The following is a 22324-nucleotide window of genomic DNA, read 5'->3' on the forward strand; positions in this document are numbered from 1 at the left end:
GTTCGCACGCCCAGCTGGACCTACACATCCAGAGAGAGACACCCGGTCAGAGATGAGATTCCAGACGAGGCAGGGGCCCCCACTTCTCAGCACCCCCCCGCCCCCGGGTCATGACAGGGCTCTTAGCTGGTCCCCCCGGCCCTGTTCTCTCCATTGTCCCCCAGAACATAGCGTGCGGCTCCAACACCCTAAATGCTGCCTGACTCTCTCGCCAAAGCATCAGTAAAATCAACGCACAGCGACAATGGCAAATTTCAGGCAACTAGGATGGAGGAAACGTTGGCAGGACTCCGGCCCTGTGTGGCTGTCCCTAGCCCCCACCCCGATCACGACTGCTGCACATTCCTCTCCCCCATCTGCTCAGAACCCAGAGTTTCAACTAATCTTCTTGTACTGAAAAGTGGGAGCAGGGAGGCCCTCAGTGAGAGAGAGAAGGGACGTGTGATGAGGAAGCAGGTGCACAGCAGCCTCTTTGTGGCACGAGGCATCCCTGTCTTGCCCGGACCGGTACCTCTGTGGTCTGTAATTTTTGGGGACTCCCAAAGGCCCCAGCCTCAGGCCAGGGGAGAAACCATGGCCTAGGGAGGCCACCTGCCTCTGTGTCCACGTGGTGAGTAGTACGGTCTGGAAGCCATTGGGAGAGTGTCCCAGAGAAGTGGGGAGCGGGCTGTGCTGCAGAAGCTGAGGGCAAGGCAGGCTCGTGAGAGGGCTGCCCACCCGGGTGCCGGGGGCCCCGGGGGCCGGGGGCAGTCTGCGCCGTGAGTTCCTCACCGGCAGGGAGCTTCCGAGGGGCTTTGGCTCAGAGCGTTTCGGGGGAGCAGGCTGTTGGCCGTGTTAGCACAGTGGACGGGGCGCGGCAGGCGACCAGAAACAGCTGGGTGTTGCCACGGCACGTGCCGCTGGGGCCCCCACGGAGTGTCTCCAGATTGGGTGACGGAAAGGGACAGCCTGTGGCGCAGCGGAGCAGATTGCTTCCTAATGGCACGTCTACGCATGAGCGAGGGCTGCGTAGCACGTGTTGGGGAAGAGTTGGCCGGCGCACGGACGTCCCGGGGCAGGGCCGCTGCGGGTGGGCGGTCGAGGACGGACCGTCTTTGCCCGAAGGGCCCCTCCCCGCTAGGAGGCTGCAAGCAGCACGGGGTTCAAGGGCCCGCAGGACGGCGGAGCCGACGTGACGAGAGACCTTACCTGTACCATGTGTCTCCTTAGCGAGGGAGGAGGCTTTGTGGCCAGGACGGAACCGGCCGAGGGGCTGGGGACCGGGCCAGAGGGTGGCCGTCGGGCAGGACCAACCTCTCCCTGTGCCCTCGCAGGCTGTGTGCCTGGCACCCAGAACTGAAACCGATGAGCAATGACCAGAAAAGCTGGCTGCCAGGACGCGACGCTCCCAAGAGCCCAGACGCACGCAGGACTCCGGGGCCTTCCGAGCTGAGGCAGCTGTACGTTTCCTGGAGTCCAAACCGAGAAGCAGGGCTCTGGGCTTCCGGGCAAGGGAGGCCCGCTGGGGGCAGGGGCCGGGAGGAAGTGTGCGGAAGGAACCGGACGTCTGCCAGAGGCGATAAGTGTCCCCGGGAGATAAGATGTGCCTGCGTGCGGCGCGGCCCCACGCCAGGCGTGGACGCGTCTCTACGATGAAAATTCCCTTCCCAAAGGGCAGGAATGGAGACAATTCTTTTCAGGCTACTGGGGACAGGAGAAGCTGGTTTCCTGTGGCCTTTAGCGCCAAGCCGCCCCTATTCCAAAGACATATCTTTTGGGGTGGCACGCTGGGGTCCCTTGGAAGGCTGAGTGGGTGGCCAGGGGGCGGGGAGAGGGGAAGAATGAGGGCCTTAGAGCTGCGGTCTCCGCTCGGCCGCACGACAGGGTGCCGTGAGCCTCTTTCTGCACGCACGGCTCCCCGGGAGAGATGAGTGGGTTGGGGGGGCCCTCGCTGCCCCCTCCTGCACCCCCTCGCCCTGTGACCCATCTCCTGGACGTTGCCTCACAGCGCCAGGGTTTCTTGAGGGAGACCGCCCTCTGGGAATTAGCGGCCACGCCCGCAGCCCCGCCACCACGCGGCCCCTGTAATCCCGAAGTCACTGTGTCCGCGAGCCTCGTCTCCCGCGATTCCACACCTCGGACGGACAGGCAGCTCGCTGTAGGCACCCTGTGGCTGCGTCACGGAAAAGGGACCCTGCGGGCTTCTGCGTTGCCGTGCTGGACGTCCGGCGACAGCGTGGCACCGTCCCGCGGCCGCACCGGGCCTACCCCTCTGCCCTCCCGGCCGGGGCTCAGGGCTGTGCGTCTTAGAGTTGAGCAGCCTCTGCCCAGTGGAGCCAACGGGACCCTTTCTTCTCTCTCTCTCCCAGGAATGGGGTTCTTGCTTTATGCCCTTGGTCCTTGAGGCCACGACCGTCCCCAAGACACCTCTGCTCCATGACGCTCCAGCAATTTCCAAGGGATTGAAAATGCATTGCATTGACCACGGACCACTTGCGGGGGGCCCACAGGACTGTGGAGCCCCTGCGTTCTGTCTCCCGATCATCAGCTCCCCACAATCGGCCTCCCGCACCTTTCCTCCCAATTTTCTCCCGCCCGGGCCATTTTGGGGCAAACCCTAAGCTCCCATCGCGTCGAAAAGCAGCTCGACATGCTTTTCGAAAGCTTCCAACAGGAATGCCGGTGCCCGCGTCACACCGAAAACGTTTAAACCGCATGGAAGGGACTTCCGTTTAATTCCGGCATCAGCCCGTGTTCCTGCTGTTGGTCCCCGAATCCGTGTCCCCGCGTCTCAGCGACCCGTCCCCTGTACCCGGCTGCGGATCACTCAGCAGGGTCTGACACTGTCTGGTTGAGGAGCGACGCGTTTTCTGCCTTCGGAGTGGAAGTCTGTCCCGGGCGCCTGTCCGGAGCTTGTCCTGCCTCTCGCCTTTTCTGTCTGGTCCCATGCCTGGGGCCGCCGTGACGCTGGAACACGCAATGCAGGCTGGCGCCGCGCTGCCCGCGGGCTGGCGGCTGCCTGCCCGCCTCGCTTAGAAGAGAGGGCGCAGAGCGCACGGCGTTGCTTCTGCCTGTCCCTGACCGGGGCGCCCCCGGCTCTGGGGCCTCGCGGGAGCTGGGGGGAAGGACGGCCTGGGCACCCACAGACGCCTGCGGAGGGGAGCCTGCCTCCCCGCCCGGGCCTGGGGAATCGGGTCACATGCCCAGGAAGGGCCCAGACCCACCCGTCACGACGTTAAGGCTTAAAGAGAACCCACAATCTGACTCCATCGTGGACAGACGAGGGTACACGGATGGCACGTACGCCGCGGCCAGACGCTGGGCCATCGCCACCGAGCCTGCTCTGCTGAGCGTTTTGTAAAGCCACGCAGATACCAAAGCCTTTTGTGGGGGCAAACCCTCCGCCCCCATCCCTGCTGCACGCGTCGGGAGAAGTCCACTTACTGGCCGGTCCACTACGTGGGTCTCTCTTGCTCTGTCCCGGGGGCTTTGTCAAGGTGCCGTTGCCCTTGGCGGGTGCCGGCCAGTGCTGGGCCTGGACCACCTGCACCGACATCCCTGAGCGTATTGAGGCTCCCGGCTGGATTTCGGCAACGAGAAGAGGCAGAGAGAGGCCGCTGGGGCTCTCTTATTTAAAAAAAAACACCCTCCCTTCAGCCTTTTGAGAGACGCACAGCCTGCTGTCAGAGTGCCTTGCGCCCCGGGGCGTGGCCAGGCAGCCTTATCATCCTGCGGGAGAGGAAGTCCTCAAACCTCGCCAGCTGCCCGATTCGAGCCCCTTTATCTTCATCTTGGGCTCCCCTTCCCGGAGCTCCGTCCGTCCCATCCTTCCATCTGCTCGGGGGGAGGCGGCTCGTCTCAGAGTCAGGGTCTGCGAGGCCGGGCGCCGGGTTCTGGTCCTGGCCCGTGTCCGCTCTGCCTGCTGGGCGGGGAGGCGTGGGCTCCCTGTCCCTTGCTAGCGATGACCTCACAAAGCCCCTCGCGGACATGTGGGGTCTTTGTTGGCCCGGGAGCCCGTGTCTTCCTTCTTCCTGGACAGCCATACGTTCTGGGCCGGGATGGGGAATTCCGTCTGGGGCCCTGGGAGGCTACGGCTCCACGGCATTGCCTGTCGGCCTGGGCACCCCGCAGCGTCTTGCAGGCGTGGCGCCCTGTGCACGCACGCGTCCCCACGAGCCACGCTGCGTCCCCCTTCATTCTCCTCACTGACCTGGCCGTCGAGGAGACAGGCTCTGAAGCGCCGAGCTGCGACGCACTCCCCAGGCGAGGTTCGGCCTCGCTGTCCGTGGGCGCAGCCTGTCTGAGCTACGACGAGGCGACGTGGAACAGGTCAGTGGTTTGTTTTATCTCCATCACGTTGCCGCTATTAAGTTCCTGGTGTTTATTTTAAGAGCAGGTTGGTCTTTAATTCCTGAACCTGAGACAAAGGGGGAGGTTTTCAGGGGACCAGCAGGGCCGGGACGGGGGAGGGGTCCTCTCTGGATTGTCCCGGAAGGGCGGCCCCTCATGAGCCCGATCCAGCGGGAGTGGGGACGCGAGACCCCCAAGCAGCCGGAGGCAGCGCGGAGTCAGAAGCCGCACGCCAGAGGGGGCGGGGCTGGGGGGCCGGAGGCTCCTGGTCAGGGCGTTCGTTTGGAGATTCCATCAGTACAGACGGCCGATCGACAGCACCCCAGTGTCAGGTGTGGGTCCGTGCATCGCGGACAGAGGACAAAAGAGGGAAAGAGAGACCAAAATGGGACCCCTGGCGAGAGGGCGGGGAAGCCCAGTGCCATGTGATTCCACTTATACGGGGCATCTAAACAATGAAAGAAAAGAAAACAGGAAGAGATGCATCGGCGCAGAGAACAGAGTGATGGTGGCCAGGCAGGAGGGGGTTTGGGGACCGGGTGAGGCAGGCGAAGGGACTGAGAAGGACAGGTGGCAGCTCCCGAGGCGTCACCGGACGGAACGCGCAGCCCAGGGCATCGGTGAGTGATGTGGGAGGACCGAGGTGTGGGGCCGGGGGGGGCGCGGGGAATGGCAGGAGGTCCCTTCGTAAGGCGTGTGCGTGTCCGGCCGCTGCGCTCGACCCCGGCAACGGACAGCACCTCCTACGGAACGAAAACGGCCGTTGGAAAATTTTACACGTCACTGTTAAAGAAGGACAAAGTGACTTCTCCCAGCAAAGGGCGTTTGCGCTCCCACATGCAAGTGGGATTCGTGTTAAGGAAATCAAGCAGCCCTGGCTGGTGGGGCTCATGGGCGTGAGCGTTGGCCGGCAAACCCAAGGGCCGCCGGTTCAACGCCCAGTCAGGGCACAGGCCTGGGTTCGGGGCCAGGCCCCCAAGAGGGGGCGTGTGACAGGCAACCACACACGGATGTTTCTCTCGCTCCCTCCCGTCCCCACTCGAAAAATAACTAAATAAAATCTTTAAAAAAAAAAAGGACAATCAACCAAAACGACTCATCATGTTCACGAGGTGAACCGCGAAATCTCCATGTTTCTCGCAATAGAGGCAAAAAGCATTTGCCCCGATCGCACACGCATTTGTGATGACCAAGGGCAGGAACTAGGGACAGAAGTGGAAGTCCTCACCTGCGAAGAGCCATCTACACGTGTCTCCAGAGAGCCCGGTCCCTTCTCTGGATACACCAAAATGGGAGCCAATCTGCAAGGCACGCCAAGCTCCCCGCGCCCCGGAAGAGGCCGTCTCTCATGGGATGTCATCCGTGAGACCCCACGACTGCACCAATGAGGGCGGCAGCCTGCCGCCGGGTCCCCTCAGACAGGGCGGGAACCCACTGGGCGGCCCCGTGCCACGCGCGGGAAGGGCTCACACACGTCACACGTGTGCGAGAGCCCCCGCGACCGTGGGATCAGAAGAGGCCCGTTTCATCATGTGCAAGCCATACGTCAGTCTAGGACATCTTTCCAGGGTTCTGCAGGGACGCGGCGCGTCCCTGAAGGACTGCGGTCCCCACGCGAACCGGCGGGTGCGCCACCGGAGAAGGAACCAAGGGCGAGGCAGACGTGGGCACGGTGACTGAGAGTGTCCCCGTTCTGTGTTCCCCTCACAACTGGGCCCGGCCACCCACACACGGCAGCAGGTGCCCCTGACTGCGGGGGGTTCCCCAGTGTCAGGGGGCCGCGTGCGTGGGTGCCACCGGGAGGGAGGGGCCCTGAGACCCTCAGACCGAACAGGTCGGCGGGCTTTGCTCATGTCCGAGGGGAAATTTTGACAGAGAGGGAGAGAGGAAGACCAGAGGACAGCAATAGGGAGACAGAAGGAGAGAAAGAAAGAGAGAAAAAGAACATTAGATACATAGGTTCAGGCATGATAAATAGATAGATGATAGATAGATAGACATATAGATCATGGAGGGCTACATCAATGAATAGATGCATGGTGAATAAATAGATGGATGGATGAATGCGTGCATGGTGGATAGAGGGACGGATATACACATGATGAATGGATGATAAATGTATAGACAGATGACAGATGGATGGATAGACAGATGGTAGACAGACAGACAGGAAGACTAAATAGATGGTTCGATGGGTGATGGGCAGATGGGTGAATAGACATGTCGGTGATGGATGGGTAGATCGATGAATAGCGGCATGGTGAATAAATACATGGACGGACGAACAGCTGGATACATGGCTGGAGGGATAGATGAGGAAGGAATAGGCGATAAATGGGTCGATAGCGAGGCGAAGGGTGGATAGGTGGGTGGGTAGACCGATGATAGATAGTTGAGTAGATGGATGGTGGGACAGATATGCGCAGACACAGAGAGACAGAGAGAGGGAGGGAGGGAGGCACAGAGCAATGGGTGGCTTCCAAGTTGGAGGCGAGATGCTGTTCCGTTATCCAGCGGCTTCATGGTGTCACACAGTCATTATAAGAGGGACACGGGAACCTCTAGAACCTCTGGGGCCCTAGATCCGTGCTGTGAGCCGCTAAGTCTTTGTCGCTTGTCCAGGAGCCATGGGAGACTCTCCCGGTAAACCTCAGCGGGGAGAGGGGGAGGGGAACACACCCGTTCTGGCAGGGGACGTTGCCCTGCCCCCGCCTCCGGGGGAGGGGGAGGGGGTGGCTGCAAGCTGGGACGGCCCCTCAGCGATTTGAAGTAACATTTAGCTCTTCAGGGGAGGGGAAGAAGGGAGCTCGGAAGATGCAACGTGACGGATATTGCACAATCTCTCCAACCACAAGCATCTGTGGAAAATGCGCCTTTTAAGAAATGTGACTGTTGTCTTACCGTTGTCTCTATGTTTCCCAGCTGCTTTCTTCCGCCTGGGCCCCGCCCCCCCCCACAGTCAATCCCCCCCACCCGTGTCCACGGGTCCTTTATCCGTGTTCCTGGACGTCCCCCGCCCCCGTTTCCTCCCTTATCCCCTCCCCCCCGCCTCCGGCCACGCTCAGCCAGTTCCTTGCTTCCACATCCCTGGTTCTATTTTGTTCCGCTCCCGCATTCAGGGGGTTCCGCTTTATAGGACAGAGCACATGCTCTTTGCCTCTCGCCACCTGGCTCCCTGCGCGTAGCCCAAGGCTCTCAAGTTCAGCGCGGCCAGCCTCTGGCGCTGCACACCCACGCCACGCCGCGGCGGGGGCTCCCGTTTGGGGTGGGGTGAGGAAGGAACACAGCTCCGTGGAGGCGCAGCATTGCTGGGCGAACACAGGGCGGTGGGCCCCTCCCGGGGCCCGCCTGCTCCCCGCCAAGCCGGGCGCTCGCTTTTATAGACAGAGGTCCCCGCCCCGGGCCCCTATTGGACCATTCTCGTGCCGACGAGGGCTCCCCATCTTCAGTGCCATTGGTCCCCAAGGCCCTGTCCTGATGGCTCGTGAATGAGCCGCTCCGATGGGCCGGGCCGGTCGGTGACGAGGCCGTGGGGCCGTAGCTGGGCGCTCCGCCGGTTGGAAGGGGCAGCTCTCAGTCCGGTGGGTGGAAACAGGGTTCCAGGAGCTGCTCAGCTGGCGGGGCCGGCAGTCCGTCCAGGGAGGTGTTTTTTTTTTCTTTTTTCTCCAGATTCACACGTCAATCAACCACACACACACAAAGCTTTATTCACGCTCCGAGCCCTTCAACACTCAGACAACTTTCCAAAGGACTCGAGGCGGGAGGTGTGTGAGGTGCACACGCTCACAGAGGACACCCGGACTTCTTCGACAGCGATGGCCTCTTCGGGGTCACCCTTCCCCGAGGCCGGGGGCAGTTCCTCCCAGATGATCTGCGGGGGAGAAAGCGAAGGCGGGCGTCAGGCGGTCCGGAGCGCGGCCGGCTGGCCCTGGGGCTGCGGAGACAAAGCTCGGGCCGCTCTGCCCGGGGCGGGGGGCCGGTGGCTGACGGGTTATTACGGCTGCCCATCCGCAGGGCTTGTGAAGGGGGGATGGGGGGCCCGCGCGGCCCGTGCAGAGGTCCTGGGGCAGGACGGAGCTTGGGGAGGAGAGCCGGGGAGGTGGCTCGTCCTGGAGCCAGCAGGACCTCGCGAGGTGGGGCCGGGAGGGGCCGGACATGGGCCGATGGTAGTGACGAGAGGGACGCCCAGCTCGAGGCGGGGGGGGCGGCGAGCCGGCTGTGAGGCGGCAGCTAGGACGACCGCGGGACGTCCAGTGTCGGCGGCCACGGGGCAGAGCTCGAGCCACCAGCAAGAGGAAGACAAGAATAAGTCATTCTTCACTCCCCGGGGCCCTGGCTTCAGGACACCGGGACAGATGCCCCTCTGTCTGTCTGTCCATTTCCCCGGATGTGCCGTATTGTGCTGTGTACAACGCAGCAATTGCGCATTGTTGTGCACGTTATACACGGGATTATTAGACGCATTAACACACCCACGGTAGGTGAGCATTATACGCACGTATAACGTGCGCCCTTCTTTTTCCCTCAAACGTTCGGGCGCGCACGCACGCCTGATACACGGCAAAATACGGAAGCTCACGGAGAAGACGTAGCTCCTGACCCCAGGGCCCGGCCCCCGAGCAGGACGCAGGGCCCCCGCCGCACCTTCCCGCTCCCGTCTGGGGGACTCAGGCGGAGGGGGAGGGGCATGTCCAGGCTCACGGGCCCCCTCCACGCTGGCTCCCCCCGCCCCCCGCCCCACGAACCTCGTCGTCCTCCTTGTTCAGTTTGTCTCTGATCTGCGGAATCGGCGTCCCCAGGAACCTGGAGGGACAACACAATGTATCAGAACGAACGAAGGTGGCAGCCATTCCTCCAGAGCCCGGCGGCGGGGGCCCGGGGGGGCTCTGCCTGGACCCGAGAGGACATCAGGCTCGTCCTTCAGAGCGACACCATTCCAGCCTCTCTGCAGAATGGACTCGAATCTCAGAGAACAGAAACGAGGGGACACCGCAGGAATGCAGACCGGGGACTGTGAGGGTCTCTCTAGAACCTTCACCCGGGCAGGCGGATGCCGGGAGGGGCGTGGGGACGTGCCCAGCGCGGGCAGCTACGGGGAGTCCAGGGGCTCTGCTGGGGGACTGGGGGGCTGCGTGAGGCCCACGCCCCCTATCCCACCCAAGCGTAACCCACGTGCCCGCCGTGCGGTTGGCGACTTATTTTTCGTCTGGTTACGCAACCAGCACGTTCCATTCGCATGTTGCTGCATCTTCACAGGAGCGTTTCTGTGCTTGTCACTGCAGAGAAAGCACCTTCGATGCTCGCACATGAATAGCTGTTGGGGCTGAGCCGAACGGCGGCCCCAAAAGATACACTCAAGGCCTGACCCCCGGGACCTTGTTTGCAAATAGACTCGCAGCAGGTGGGAGGAGTGAAGGATCTGAGGTCAGGGGGCCCCTGCGTTCAAGGACAGGGTCCTGGGAAGAGACAGAAGCGGGGACTCAGACCCCGAGGAGACGCCCCGCGGAGACGGAGGCAGAGAGAGAGGGACGCGGCCACCCGCCCGGGGACACCTGGGCCCCCGGAGGTGGGAGAGGCGGGAAGGGCGGCCCCGGGTCCCCTGGATGACCTCGGACGCCGGGTCTCCAGGACAAGGGACAATACATTTCTGCTGTGTCCTGTCCCAGCAGGTAGAAGCTGGTCACAGCAGCTGGCGCGGACTGAACGGGGGCTCTGTGGTTTAACCGCCTGGTTTCCGGTTGTTTGTTGTCGGCCATGGGTGCCCCTCCCACGGCTCTTCTTTGGCGAAGTCTGTGGGAGTCACGCCAGTGTCCCTGCGTGGATGCGACGTCCCCGCCCCGAAGGCCGTGAACCCAGTACGGGCCTCCCCGCAGGCAGGACGGGCTCGGCCGGACGTCCCCAGCCTCCCTGCCCTCTGCGCCCATTCTCGGCAGCCCGCGGGCAGCTGAGACCGAGCTACGTGCGTGCACGGGCTTCATGGCAAAGCGGCGCCCCAACACCCCAGGAGGCTCAGCAAGAGTTATGGGGGGACATGGAGACAGACGGGAACGTTCCGGAGCACCACGCGGCCTGAGGCACGAACACGACGTGGTGAGCACCGCTGAGCTCAGAGGGCGACCGACGTCTGCACAAGTGAGGGGTGCAGACAAGGGCAGGCATCTCAGGACGGGCGTCCCGGGTCGGCATCGGGGGCCCCGAACACGGCCCCCTCAGGTTGGCTGCCCCTCTAGACCCCCTCGGAGCAGCGGCACACGAGGGGACGATCTGAGCCCACCGGGCCCCCACCCACGGAGCCTCTGTGCGGTCTCGGCCGGGCGCCTTTCTCTCCGCGGCGGACGTGAGCGCATTTGGGAACAAGCGTCTCGATCGTGCCCTTCGCCGAGGGTGTCAGCGATCCAGCCTGCGACCGGGGTTACCTTTTAAAGAGGTAGCCCAGCATCACGGTGCCGATGACGGTTCCCAGGATCACCAGCAGGTACACGTGCACCAGGCTGGGCGGCCGTTCTCCGGAGCCTGAGGACAGAGAAAGACACGCAGGGCCCCTCCGGGTGAGTCCTCAGCCCTCAGCCACCTCCTTCCGCGGCTCGAACGTGACTTAAAAATGGACACACAGCTACGAGGGCCGATTTGCGGACTGGGAGCTGCCACGCGGCGGGCTCCCCCGCGTCCTACGGCTTCAGGGTCTGCGTGTTGTCTCCGCTCAGCGCTCTGTGCGTGGGATGTGTTCTTTTTTATCACGGAGCCCCTTTTATGTGTTCTTATGTCTTTCTTATGTCATTCCTCCCCCGTGGATGTGTTTAATGATGAAACAGAAAGAGAAAGAGAGTCAAACACAGAGAGAGCGAGCGAGCGAGCAAGAGTAACGTGAGAGAGAAACAGCCATCGGTTGCCTCCTGCCGCAGGAATCGAACCCGCGATATTTCGGCGCCTCGGGCGATGCTCCAACCACCTGAGACACCTGCCCAAAGCTTACCTGTTCACATTTAAAAATCCAATGAAAACACCTCGCTCTCTGAGGACTATCAAAACCAAAGCGAGTGTTCAGTGCTCTTTGAAAAGGAACATAAAAGGCGCCTTATTACAAACACCATATACTCTTTGCCCAAAGGGCTTCTTCGAGATGGTAAGCTGAACACGTCAGCCAGTTTCCGCCCGCCTGCCTGGAAACGTCTCTTCTTTTTTTTTTGCCCCTTTCTCACCCATTTTTGTGCTGGTGTTTCAGTTGCCGCGGTCCTAGGTTACTTTGTACGTCTCGGGTACTAACTCCTTCAGCGATACCCCGTTTGCAAATATTCCCTCCCGTGTGGGGGCTTGTCTTTTCGCGGCTTCGAGAGCACCCTCGAACGCCCAACTTTTTCATTTTTATAAACTCCTTTGTACCTCCTTTTTTTCTTTGTTGTTCTTGCTTTTGGACCCCTACCCAAAGGTCCGCTGTTAAGCGCAAGACTGCTGATTGATTCCACACGGCCCTAAGCTGTCCCTTCCAGGGTATGAAGTACCACGGAGCCGATATTGCCTCCCAGTCCTACACTGGTGGTAATAAAAGCCCCAGATGTTGGGTCCGGAAAAGAAAACACATACCACCTCTCGGTGGAACAATTCCATGCTAAACACGGAAACGTTTTAAAATTTCCAGGCGCTGGGAGGCTGGCAACTTTGTACGTGCCCGGTTGGCCTTTGTACCAAAGCTCTGACTCCCTGCAAGTAATAAAAGTCGGGGGGAGGAAGCAGGGGGCCCTCGACGCTCATGCCGTTCCTAGAACATCCCTCCCGGAGGAAACGGCCGCAGGTGGATGTCCGCTCCCTCCTGCCCGGAGCACACAAGGCCGGTGCTGCGGCATGGGGCCCGCGGGGAGGATTTCCCGCTGGGGTGGGGACGTGAGGAAGACAGAGTTTGTGCCCCTTCCTTTGGGGATGGCCCTTTATGAAGGGCCAGGCCACCCCGCTGCCCCAGCCCTCACGTAGAAATTTTTCAGGCCCCTGGTTGGGTCCTGAGGTCTGGTCCGGGGGCGACCGGACCCCAACAAGGCTCTGGGGATACTTACCGAACTCGGCCGGCGGGCTCCACGCCCCCCACTGGAGCACCCTGCTGTCGGCCGCTCGGATTTGCACCGTGTGTTTGGCTCTGGGCTGAGGGCTCCGGAAGTTGTACTTATTTCCTGAATCCCCAGATACCTCCACCTGGGGGGAGAACAGAAAGCCGGAAGGCGTTAGCAGAGAAAGTTCCCGAGGGAACAGAAAGCTCGCGGAGGTTGGCACAGAAAGGTCGCCGGACGAGAAGAGGGTTCGCGGAAGCGAGAGAGAACAAGGAAGTTCGCCGGGGAACAGAAAGCGAGGGTGCTGACGTTTTCCCCGCTGCGGACGTGACAGCGAGGAGCAGCCGCCAGCCACAACCTTGGCATCGACGCGTGGACGTCGCGGAGTGAAAGGGAAATGTCGTGAGCACAGAGAAACCGTTCCGTTACGGAGAGGGACACGCGTCGGCGCGGCGGCTGGACAAAGGGAAGGCGGGTCCTCCCCTGCTAGAGCCTGTGCCGGGCAGCGGAGGAGACGGCCGTCGCCGACTCGTTTGTTCCCCGCATCGCCTCCCCTGGGGCTAGGCCATCGCCCCCGGAGGTGCAGGCGCTTTACAGGAGCTCACGGAATGAGAACCTCACCACGGCCAGATCGCGTCCCTTTTGGGGAACATTACAAGAATCACGTCCAGCTTCCTCACTGAATAGAGCACGGTCCCGCGGTCACGCTGGCCGGGCACTTACGCCCTGGCCCCAACACAGGCGGGGAGGAGCCGTGTTCTGAGGGAGGACGTCACCTCCTGACCGCGTAGAAGTATGGTTTCCTCTTGAGCAGCACGCGAGCAGCAAGAAGACAACGGGACGACGCGGAGGATCTGAGATCGGTTCCAACAAACGGGATGTGCCCCACGAGTGAACACAAGGCCCCACCCACAGGGGGTTCCGGGAGGCGCCCCTACATCCGGGACTCCATGGGACCCCCCGGGAACCTCCGTTTCCCCCGTGGACCGCCCCCGGCGAGCTCTGCCGTGCATTTCCGGGTGCACGTGACCGACACGGGATGAGGCCCCAAAGCGCGGCCGCCTGGCTCGGACCATTCACTCACCAGCGGGTTGTCGCTGTGCTGCTCCCTGTTCTAGAAACAGAAAAACAAAAAGGCATTCGTTTTCGCCACGTGAAAGGGTTTTCTGACGTTGTGTGCCGTCCCGCGTCGGAGGTCTGTCGGGGAGACAGGCAGCCGGGCGGCCGAGCGCAGGGGGCGACCGACCCACTGCCCTGCGCCGCCGCCCCGGACGGGGAGCGTGGGCAGGCGGACGCAGCGGGTCCGCAGGCAGCCGGCCGGCCTCCTTCTGCGCCCGAGCGGGCGGCGGACCCTCATTCAATCCAGGGGCACAGGGAGCGGGGGCTCCCTCCTCGTCTCCCCCGGGTCCAGGGCGACGTGTCACGCGGGGTCCTTCCCTTTCTGCGTCTGCTTTTGAATCCAGCGTCGCTGTGCAGAGCCGCGTGGCCTCTTGGGTCTGCCTCTTTGTGGCCCCGGTGATGCTCCCCGAAGAACACCTGTGCCCACGCGGCCCGCCCCAGCCTGCACGGGCCCCAGCCGTGTCCGCCGCCCCGGACCTCCCACGGAGCCCTCAGCCTGCCGGCCGGCTCTCCGCGCGGAGCCGCGGTCACGCACCTGTCTCTGGATGCGCAGCTGGTACTGGAAGTCCCGGTTGGACGTGCTGAAGTGGCTCCGGGGCTTCTCCCAGCGGATGACGCAGTGGGACGTGTTGCAGGCCACAGACACGTTGCTGGGGGGGCTGTGGATTTCTGTGGGCGGAACCCGGGAGGGGGCGCGGCTCAGCCGGAGCCCTGCCTCTGGGCCGCCGACGCGACCGCCGTGAGGGAGACCGCCCAGTCTGTCACGGTCGGTCGCCTTCTCGGGGTCCACGGGGGCGCGGGCGTGTCCGTGTGGGCGCGTAGGGGACACGATGGGCTGGCGGCTGGGCGCCGAGGACAGGAAAGTGGGGTGCCGGGGGCCCAGGGCCGGAGGCCGCGGTGCCTTTGGGGGCAGGACCGAGGCTCATGGGGCGGCGGGCAGCCTCGGAGGCGCGTGGCACACTTTGGGGCCAGGGAGCCGGTGGGTATAGAGACGGGGCGCTTGGCAAGAGACGACCTCCGACAAACCATCCTGGGCAGGAGGCGGGGAAAAGGAAGGCCTGGAAAAATAAACCCCAAGCACCCCCAATTCACCGCGGCCTGCGATGGGGGGGCTGCAGGCCCTCCTGTGGGGTTCTGGGTTCTGTGGAGAAGGAGGTGGCTCCTTGGTACGGTCCTGTGGTTCTCGGCACAGGTGGGGTGACCCGACGGGAGAGGCAGGGAGACCCCGGGTCCACGTGGGGTCGCAGTTTCCAGCAGGGACCGCACGCGCCCTTTGGAACAGACTGGGCGGCGCACGGCAGCGATAACTGGGCGCTGGGTTCACGGGGACCCACTACCGCGGTTCCGGCAGGAAACAGCGTGGCAGCCATGCTTCCGAGTCCTTCTTTAAAAATATTTTCTATTTTTTAATGTCTACTTATTTATTTTCCATGTTATTTTCTATTTTTTAATGTCTACTTATTTATTTTCCATGTTGAGGGGGTTTGGGGGGAGAGAGAGATGTCAGCGAGAAACAGCCATCGGTTGCCTCCCATCTGCGCCCCGTCCAGGGACTGAACCCACAGTCCAGGCACGCGCCCTGGGCGGGACTCGAACCCGTGACCTTTTGCGGCACGGGACAACGCTCCAACCCACTGAGACGCCCGGCCACGATCAGATGTTTACTCAGTTTACAAGCAATGCCCCCGACAAGTCTAGGAGGAGAACAGAGAGGGGTACAGACAGAGAGCAGACTGATGGTGGCCAGCCAGGGGGGGCTTGGGGGGCGGGGAGCGAGGAGAAGGCATTGGGAAGCACGGAGCCGTTGTTACCTGATTCCATTTTAATGGGTGATCCTGCAAGTCCATGCGCCCGGCCCTGATTCCTCATTGCAACCTTTTCAGGTTGTGTTTGGGAACGTGGCACCCAGCCCCCACGCCCGGGGGCCTCCCACCCCACTGAATCCACGTCTGCCTTGGGGAGATCGGACGGCCGTTTAATGGGACGGACGCTGTCCCTGACGTCCCGGATTCCCAAACGCAGAACACACAGCGCGCCCCTCTCCCCGTATCTCCACGGGCTCGCCAACCCGTCAGCGCAAAGAATCCCGTTCTTTTGGCCTTTTGGGTTTTTACGAAGGCTCCCTTGCCGGAGCACGTCTGACAACACAGGTGTCCGAAAGTGTGTGCGGCCGGTCCCATCTCAGTAGGGGTCAGGGCGCAAAGTCCCAGCCCTGGGGTCACATGATCCCCCGCCCCCCACGCCCGCCCGAGATCGGCCCCAGCCCGGACGGGGCCGTTTCAAATCTCACCCCGCCGACCTAACTGGAGAGAGCGTGTTCACGCTCCTGTCCGGAAACTCCGAGAGTGTCAAGAGCTCGGGACCCACGCTGTCCCTCGTACTCGACATCGCAAAACCACAGCCAGAGCTTAGATGAAAATGCCAGCAACACCGAAAAGGAGGATGGGACTTTTTTCCGACGCGCGGGCCAGCGTGTTTGGGCCAAGGCGGTTGTCTTTCCGCTCTGAGGAGCCCCCGCCCGTGGAGCCGGCAGGGAAGGCAGAGAGAGAGAGGCCGGCTCGGCCAGCGCGCTTGCGTGGAGGCCCAGGGCCGGCAGCCGGGGGTGCGGACGCAGGTGAGCTGGCACACGCCACGGCGTTCATGGCGTAGTGGGCATGGAAGGCATTTTCCTCTGCTATCAGTCTTCCCCGTGAGCACCCAGCAGGCCTGCGGCTCGGGCTGTGCGGGGCAGGGGCCACGGGACCGCGGGAGCCGTAAGGGTCGTCCAGCAAGGTGGCGGGCAGGTTCCGAGCCACGTCGCCCCACGCCCGGGATCGGGGGACAGCAAGCCAGCGGGGGGACCCTGAGAACGACCTGCAGGAGCTGCTCTACGGTCTGCTCGCTTGCTTGCTTTTCCGGGGAGACTGCCTTTCTCACTTAGGGGAACACGGCCCTGCTGCCCCCACATCAGTCAAGAGAAAATCTGATGACCGGCCCGGGGTGGGTGACCCATGCAGGGACCTGCAGGGAGGAGCACTCGCGTCCTGTCCACCCTTTGGCTGAGGGCTGGGCGTGGGCGGCTTTGCTATCAACTGCGTGTCCAGGCTGTGCCGCGAGCCACCAGGACGGCGGGAAGGCCTTTGCTTCCTCCGTGGGGGGCCTGTGCTGTCACATGTCGCTGTGTCCCCTTCCACGGGAAACCAGAGGGGAGACACTGTCTCGGCAACAGGTCCTGAGCACGTGGCCACATTGTTCCACAGAATCAAGAGCAAATGAACAGGGAGGGAGAGTGCCTAACCGTGGCAAGCCCTAAAAGGAGCGAGTTCTATGATTATTCATGAACCTCTTTGGAAAGAGGAGGTTTCAAGATACGATTCAGCGAAAGATCTGAGAGGAGGTCGCCCTGCGTCGGGGGGGCCCTATGTCCAAGGACGGGGTCCTGAGAGAGACAGAGGAGGAGACGCAGACCCCGAGGAGACGCCCCGTGGAGATGGAGGCAGAAACGGGAGGCACGCGGCCACCCGCCCAGGGACGCCGGGGTCCCCGGAGCGGGGAGAGGCGGGGAGGGCCCTCCCTGGAGCCTGGGGAGGGAGCGCGGCTCCAGGGCACAAGGACCTCAGACGCCGGGTCCGCAGGACGGGGAGGCGGGAGCAGAAAAATAGACAACGTTTGAATCCTGAAGTCTGTGGCCCTGTGGGGCCTACAGCAACCCCAGGACACAGGCAGATTTCAATGGTCCTTGTATGTGACACACAGGCATCGGTTTCGGTGCGGATCCTGCCTCTTACCTATTTGCTTTAACAACAAAGTCGCGTCAAAGAACTGGATGGCGGCCTGCTGGCTGGTGCCGCTCACCAGGACTTGGATGTGGTGACGCAATTCGGAGACATAGTCCAGGTGGCACCCCACGTGGGTCCCGGACTCGGACACGTAGTGGTTGCATTCTCGCTCCCTCCGTGTCCTGGAAGAGGCCAGCGTGTTCCGACAGCAGTCAGGACACGTCCTGTTTTGCGTCTGCGCTGTGTTTCTCACGGGCGTCCTGGGGAACAGGTGTGCTTACTTGATGTCTTGCAGGTGCAGGAAATACTGGACGTCGTCGGGGGCGGCGAGGCCCTTTGCCCATGTGCAGTTCATGAAATCCGCGTCATAGATGAAACAGGAGAAGTTTTCTGCGGCCGTGCCGTTCCTGCCTGGGGACAGACAGAAACGAGGGAATGGACATCTCAAGGGGAAAACGTGGGTAGACCAGATGGCTGCAGCATTGGCTCCTCCACCGCATCCTTAGAGCAGCAGCGATATGCATCCTTCTTCAACGCTTCCAACTAAGAGGGGAGGGGACGCTTCCCAACTCATTTCATAAGGACAGCAGCAGACTAACGCCGAAGACCAACAGAGACACAGGGAAAGAAAGACGCGTGGTAAATGCAGACGTAGAAATCCTCACCCAAAGAGCAGGCTGCTGACGGCAACCGACCAAGGGGGAGGGAATACTCACCCATCATCTGTGTGCAATAAGAGGCGACTACCCAAAGCACATAAGGAGCTTAGACAGCTCCATGACAGAAAACAAGGAAGAGAACACCCCGGTCACTGGGTTACGAAATGGGCAAAGGAACCTAAGGAGACGTTTTTCCGAAGAGGACAAGCAGATGGGCAAGACTCGGGGTGGCCCCAAAAGTCCCTCTGTTTTTTTCTGACCATGGATCTACTCACACTCCGTTGTCTTTGGGTTCGTTCCAGACAGTTTTTAGATTGTACAGTGAGAGCTGTCACCTCTGCATGCATTTTTTAAAAAGATAGAGGTGCCCTATTTTTTTTGTGTGTGTGTTCTTTAAAGGTTTTATTTACTTATTTTTAGAGAAGGGAAGGGAGGGAGAAAGAGAGGGAGGGACACATGTATGTGTGGTTGCCTCTCGCGCTCCCCCCACTGGGGACCTGGCCCGAGACCCAGACCTGTGCCCTGACCGGGAATCGAACCGGTGATGCTTCTCTTTGCAGGCTGGCGCTCAACCCTCGGAGCCGCACCAGGCAGGGCTGAGCGTGCGTTTTTTAAAAAGCCTCAAAATTGCTGATTTTTGGTCTAGCCATATGGAAGATGGAAGCAAATAGGTGACATTTGCAGCATGTTATGCTTTGTTTTTTCAAGAAAGGTAAAAATGCAGGTGAAACACACACACACACACACACACACACACACACACACATTTGTGCCGTGTGTGGAGAAGGGGCTGCGGCAGAGCGAAGGTGTGCAAAGGGGCCGGCAAAGTGTGTTGGTACTGCTGGCATTGCGGCCGAACGATTCTTTGCTGTGGGGCTGTCTCAGGCGTGGGAAGGTGTTCGCCAGCAGCCCGGGGCCGCTCCCCCCTTAGCAGGCAATAGCGGGAGACAGCCGACACCCTCCACATATGCAAAGCCACAAACTTTGAGGTGAAAATGAAAAACGTGTGTTTCGCTTTACAGGAAAAAACGACACACAGGTTTTGGGCAGCCCAGCCTGCAAAGAAGGTGCTGACTCTTGCTCATCGTCAGGGCTGTGCCCATCGACAGGGCAGGGAGCCGCTTCGCCTCACACGCCTGTCAGAAGGAGCATCGTCTGACGAGAGATGCTGCCCGCGGGCGAGGGCGGGCGCCCAAGGGGGCCCTCATGCCGGGCTGGTGCCGACCCTGTGCAGAACCAGGCAGTTCCTCAAACGATTCAAAACTGAACTCCCGTATGATTCAGCGATCTCACTTCTGGAGAGTTGTTTACAGAGAACAAACTCCAGCTCTTGAAGAGCGAGCCTGGCCCCCCGTGTTTATCGGGGGGGCTCTTCAAAGCCGTCAAGCAGTGCCAACCGCCTCATTGTCCACGGATGGACTCGTGGGTCAAGAAAGTGTGGCAGATCGCTGGCCCGGTGGCTCCGACGGTGGGGTGTCGTCCTGTTCACCAAAAGGTTGTGCGTTCGATTCCGGGTCAGAGTGCATACCTAGGCTGCAGGTTGGGGTACGAAACACAGGCAACCAAACGATGTTTCTCTCTCACTTCGCCGTCTCTCTCTCCCTCTCCCCCTGCCTTCCTCTCTCTCTGAAACCCATAAACGTGCCCTTGACTGAGGATAAACAAATGTGGGAGATCTCCATAATAGACGGTTATTCAGCCACGACACCACACCGTGGCCCAGACCCTAACCCTAGGACATGCTGCCGTGGGCGCCAACGTGTTCGGACTTGCAAACCCTGATGCTCAGAAAAAGACAGATTCTGTCTGATCTCAGGCAGCGGGGATGCGAGCTCGTCAAGCGCCCAGGACCAGACAGCAGAGCGGTGAGGCTGGGGCGCGGGGGGAACGGGAAAAGGCACAAAGGGCCCGTCTGGCCGGAAGGAATAGGTTCTGCGTGTCCGAAGGGAGGATCTGGTGGACTCTAACGCCGCGTTCCCTTGACGTCCGCGAGCGGAGCCCATTTCCTGTGCGCTCTCCGCACAAAAAAAGGAAATAGAGACATCAGAGAAAGGGAATGGCATCCGTGGAAACGGCGGGGAGGTTCCTACCTTGAGTATCCAAAGCATGTCACAACGCGCACGTGTATCAAAGCCCCACGTTGTGCGCCGTCAATATAAACACCCACCGTGTTTCCGTTTTATCTCCGTGGAGCTGAAAACAGAGGCATCTCCTTGGGTGCCCCGTGGGATGGAGCAGGGCCGCTGGGAGGTCGTCCCTACCTGGGTTCGTGTAGACCAGTTTTTCCACAATCTGCCGGTGGCCGATGTTGGCTGTCACCGTGAACGTGACGCCCGTGTGGAGAATACTGTCTTGGAATGTGCAATGGCATCTTTTCCCCTTGACCTACAAAGATGCCACCATCCAGTGAATGAGGACACAGGCTGGTCCCCTCTCCCCATGATCCCGCTTGCGCCTTTCTGAAGTCTGGGGCGGGGTCTTTCCCCCTGCATGAAATACCCCCTCCCCTGCCCACGTCCCTTCTCTGGATCGATGTCCCCGTGCCACCCGGCCGGTGGGAGCTCGACGTCACAGCCAACAGTGGCACTGACAAGATCAGGAGAGCGTGCACAGCTCCGGCGATCTTGCAAAGCTGCCCATGCCCGTTCAGCAAGGCCGAGGCATGGCCGGAGGGTCTGCGTTTCCCACAGGCCCTCAGGGGGTGTGACGGTGCCCTGCATGGCCAGGGAGAGCCCGCCTCGCCGTAGACGTCACGGAGCTCCACGCGCCCTCTTTGATGCTTTTGCGTTTTCTTGTCCTATGCCATAGCCCGCAGCCTCCCGAGGCTTTCCCGCGCCCTGTGGCCCACTCAGGCTGCTACTTTGTTTCCGTTGAACACTCCGCCTGAACGCTCTTTGTTTGTTTCTCAGGGTGAACTCTGCGGGACCTTTGATGGAGCAGCCCCCCCGAAAGTGAGTGTTTTACGAGGGTGGGTGGCCGGGCTTCTCTCAACAGCTGCGAGCCAGAGAACAAACCATTGGTCTCCCCCGTGACTGCGGTGGGGGACGTTTCGCCCCCCGAAACGCACCCCTGGAAATTCCGGGGGCCATTCGAGGGTCCACCCGGAATGTACTGCGGCGGCTCCGGGTCCCCTCTGGGGCCCGCCAGCCCCGCTCCCCTTCCTTGGTGTCTAAGGGCCCGTCGGGTGCCCCCCTGTCTGCCGGCTCCGCCCTCGTGGAAGCTCTGAGCTGAGTCCATCTCTTACAAACACAGTAGCCACCCTGGCTGGACTCTCACGGTCAGACATTTTCCAGGGAGCTCCTTTGTCTCCCAGGAAACCCGGCCGCGGGACGCCTCTGGGACGCGGGCCCGCACTTCCTGGGTGCGCACCGTTCCCCACCGCGCCCCACGTCGCGCCTGCGTGCGCCGCGCGAGCCCGGGGGCGTCTGGGCTCCCACCTGGCGCGAGGGGCGTGGCAGGCCCCAGCGCGGCGCGTGCGGTGCCTCTTACCCTCACCATCGCCGGCCCCTTGTCCGCTGTTGTCATGGCACAGAGGACAGCCGTGATGTTCTCTGTGCAGCGCCAGGTGAGGTTCCTCGTCCTGGGGTCGAACGTCAGGTTGATGCTGGGGACGGTGTCCGCGGTCGGGAGACCTGAAGGACCAGGCCAGCGGCTTCAGAAACCACTTTTCCAGGGTCCGCGCCCCTCCAGCGACACGTCCTGCGTCTCCTGCGCTTAGACCAGGCTTGGGGCTCGCTGGCCCCTTTCCCGTGTCCTCCCCTCGACCCGGGTCTTGATGCTGGTCTCAGCGTCTGCGGATGGTTTTTAGGGCTAACCGGGGTGGCGTCGGAGCCTCTGCTTCCTTGCCGGCAGAGCACCGGGGCGGGGGGCAGGGGGCGGGGGGCGTCCCATCCAAGCTCCCAAAGATACATTGGAGACGACAGCACCACATTGCACCCCGTCGTGGGACGTGTTCCCGAGACACCGGGCCCGTGGGCGCCAGGGGCAGAGAGGGGCCGGCAGGTGCCCACACTTACCCTGAGGGGCGAGCAGGAGGGCGGGCGTAAGCAGCGCCGCCAGCAGGGCGGCCCTCGCCAGCAGAGCCATGGTGCGGTGGGGCCAACACAGGCACGCTGTGCAAAGACAAGGGGTCCCGCTGGACACACGCCCTGCCTCCCGCCTGCAAAGCCCGAGCGCCACGCCAGACGGAGAGACGGACCCCCGGCGCGGTGGCCGCCGGCCCCCCAACAGGGACGGGCCAGAACGCAGGGTGGCCTCTGCCGCCCCCCGCCCCCGCCCCGGGCGCTGCCTGATTTTTCCCGACGGTCCCTCGCAGGGAAACCGCATCCCACCTCTTCCCGTACAGCGTGCAGGTTCCCGGAACAGGGTATTGTCCCGGCCGCAGCGGGCAGGGGAGTTCGTTTCCGCACCTGGGAGCGCCCGC

General features: G+C 62.0%; 1 protein-coding gene across 1 annotated transcript; it reads right to left on the reverse strand.

The window, feature by feature from the left end:
• Window positions 1-7976: 7976 nt before the first annotated feature.
• On the reverse strand, window positions 7977-21987 carry LOC129079765 (granulocyte-macrophage colony-stimulating factor receptor subunit alpha-like). The gene is made up of 11 exons (XM_054585034.1): window positions 21918-21987; window positions 21397-21533; window positions 20163-20286; window positions 17524-17653; window positions 17252-17424; window positions 14020-14153; window positions 13450-13479; window positions 12375-12510; window positions 10746-10842; window positions 9075-9132; window positions 7977-8200 (listed from the first exon to the last, which is right to left on the reverse strand). The coding sequence occupies exons 1-11, from the start codon at window positions 21985-21987 to the stop codon at window positions 8054-8056; spliced, it is 1236 nt and encodes a 411-aa protein (XP_054441009.1). The 3' UTR covers window positions 7977-8053.
• Window positions 21988-22324: the final 337 nt, after the last annotated feature.

This window comes from Pteronotus mesoamericanus, unplaced genomic scaffold (genome assembly GCF_021234165.1).
Source record: "Pteronotus mesoamericanus isolate MK-2021 breed Mesoamerican mustached bat unplaced genomic scaffold, CSHL_Meso_final contig_80, whole genome shotgun sequence".
Taxonomy (NCBI): domain Eukaryota; kingdom Metazoa; phylum Chordata; class Mammalia; order Chiroptera; family Mormoopidae; genus Pteronotus; species Pteronotus mesoamericanus.

Excerpts from the sequence above, each read along its gene's own strand:
- LOC129079765 (XM_054585034.1), bottom strand. The coding sequence starts at position 21,987 with ATGGCTCTGCTGGCGAGGGCCGCCCTGCTGGCGGCGCTGCTTACGCCC. Across the intron at positions 20,287-21,396 it reads CGGACAAGGGGCCGGCGATG|GTCAAGGGGAAAAGATGCCA; the intron begins GTGAGGGTAAGA and ends GCATCTTTGTAG. Across the intron at positions 13,480-14,019 it reads AGCTGCGCATCCAGAGACAG|AACAGGGAGCAGCACAGCGA; the intron begins GTGCGTGACCGC and ends TTCTGTTTCTAG.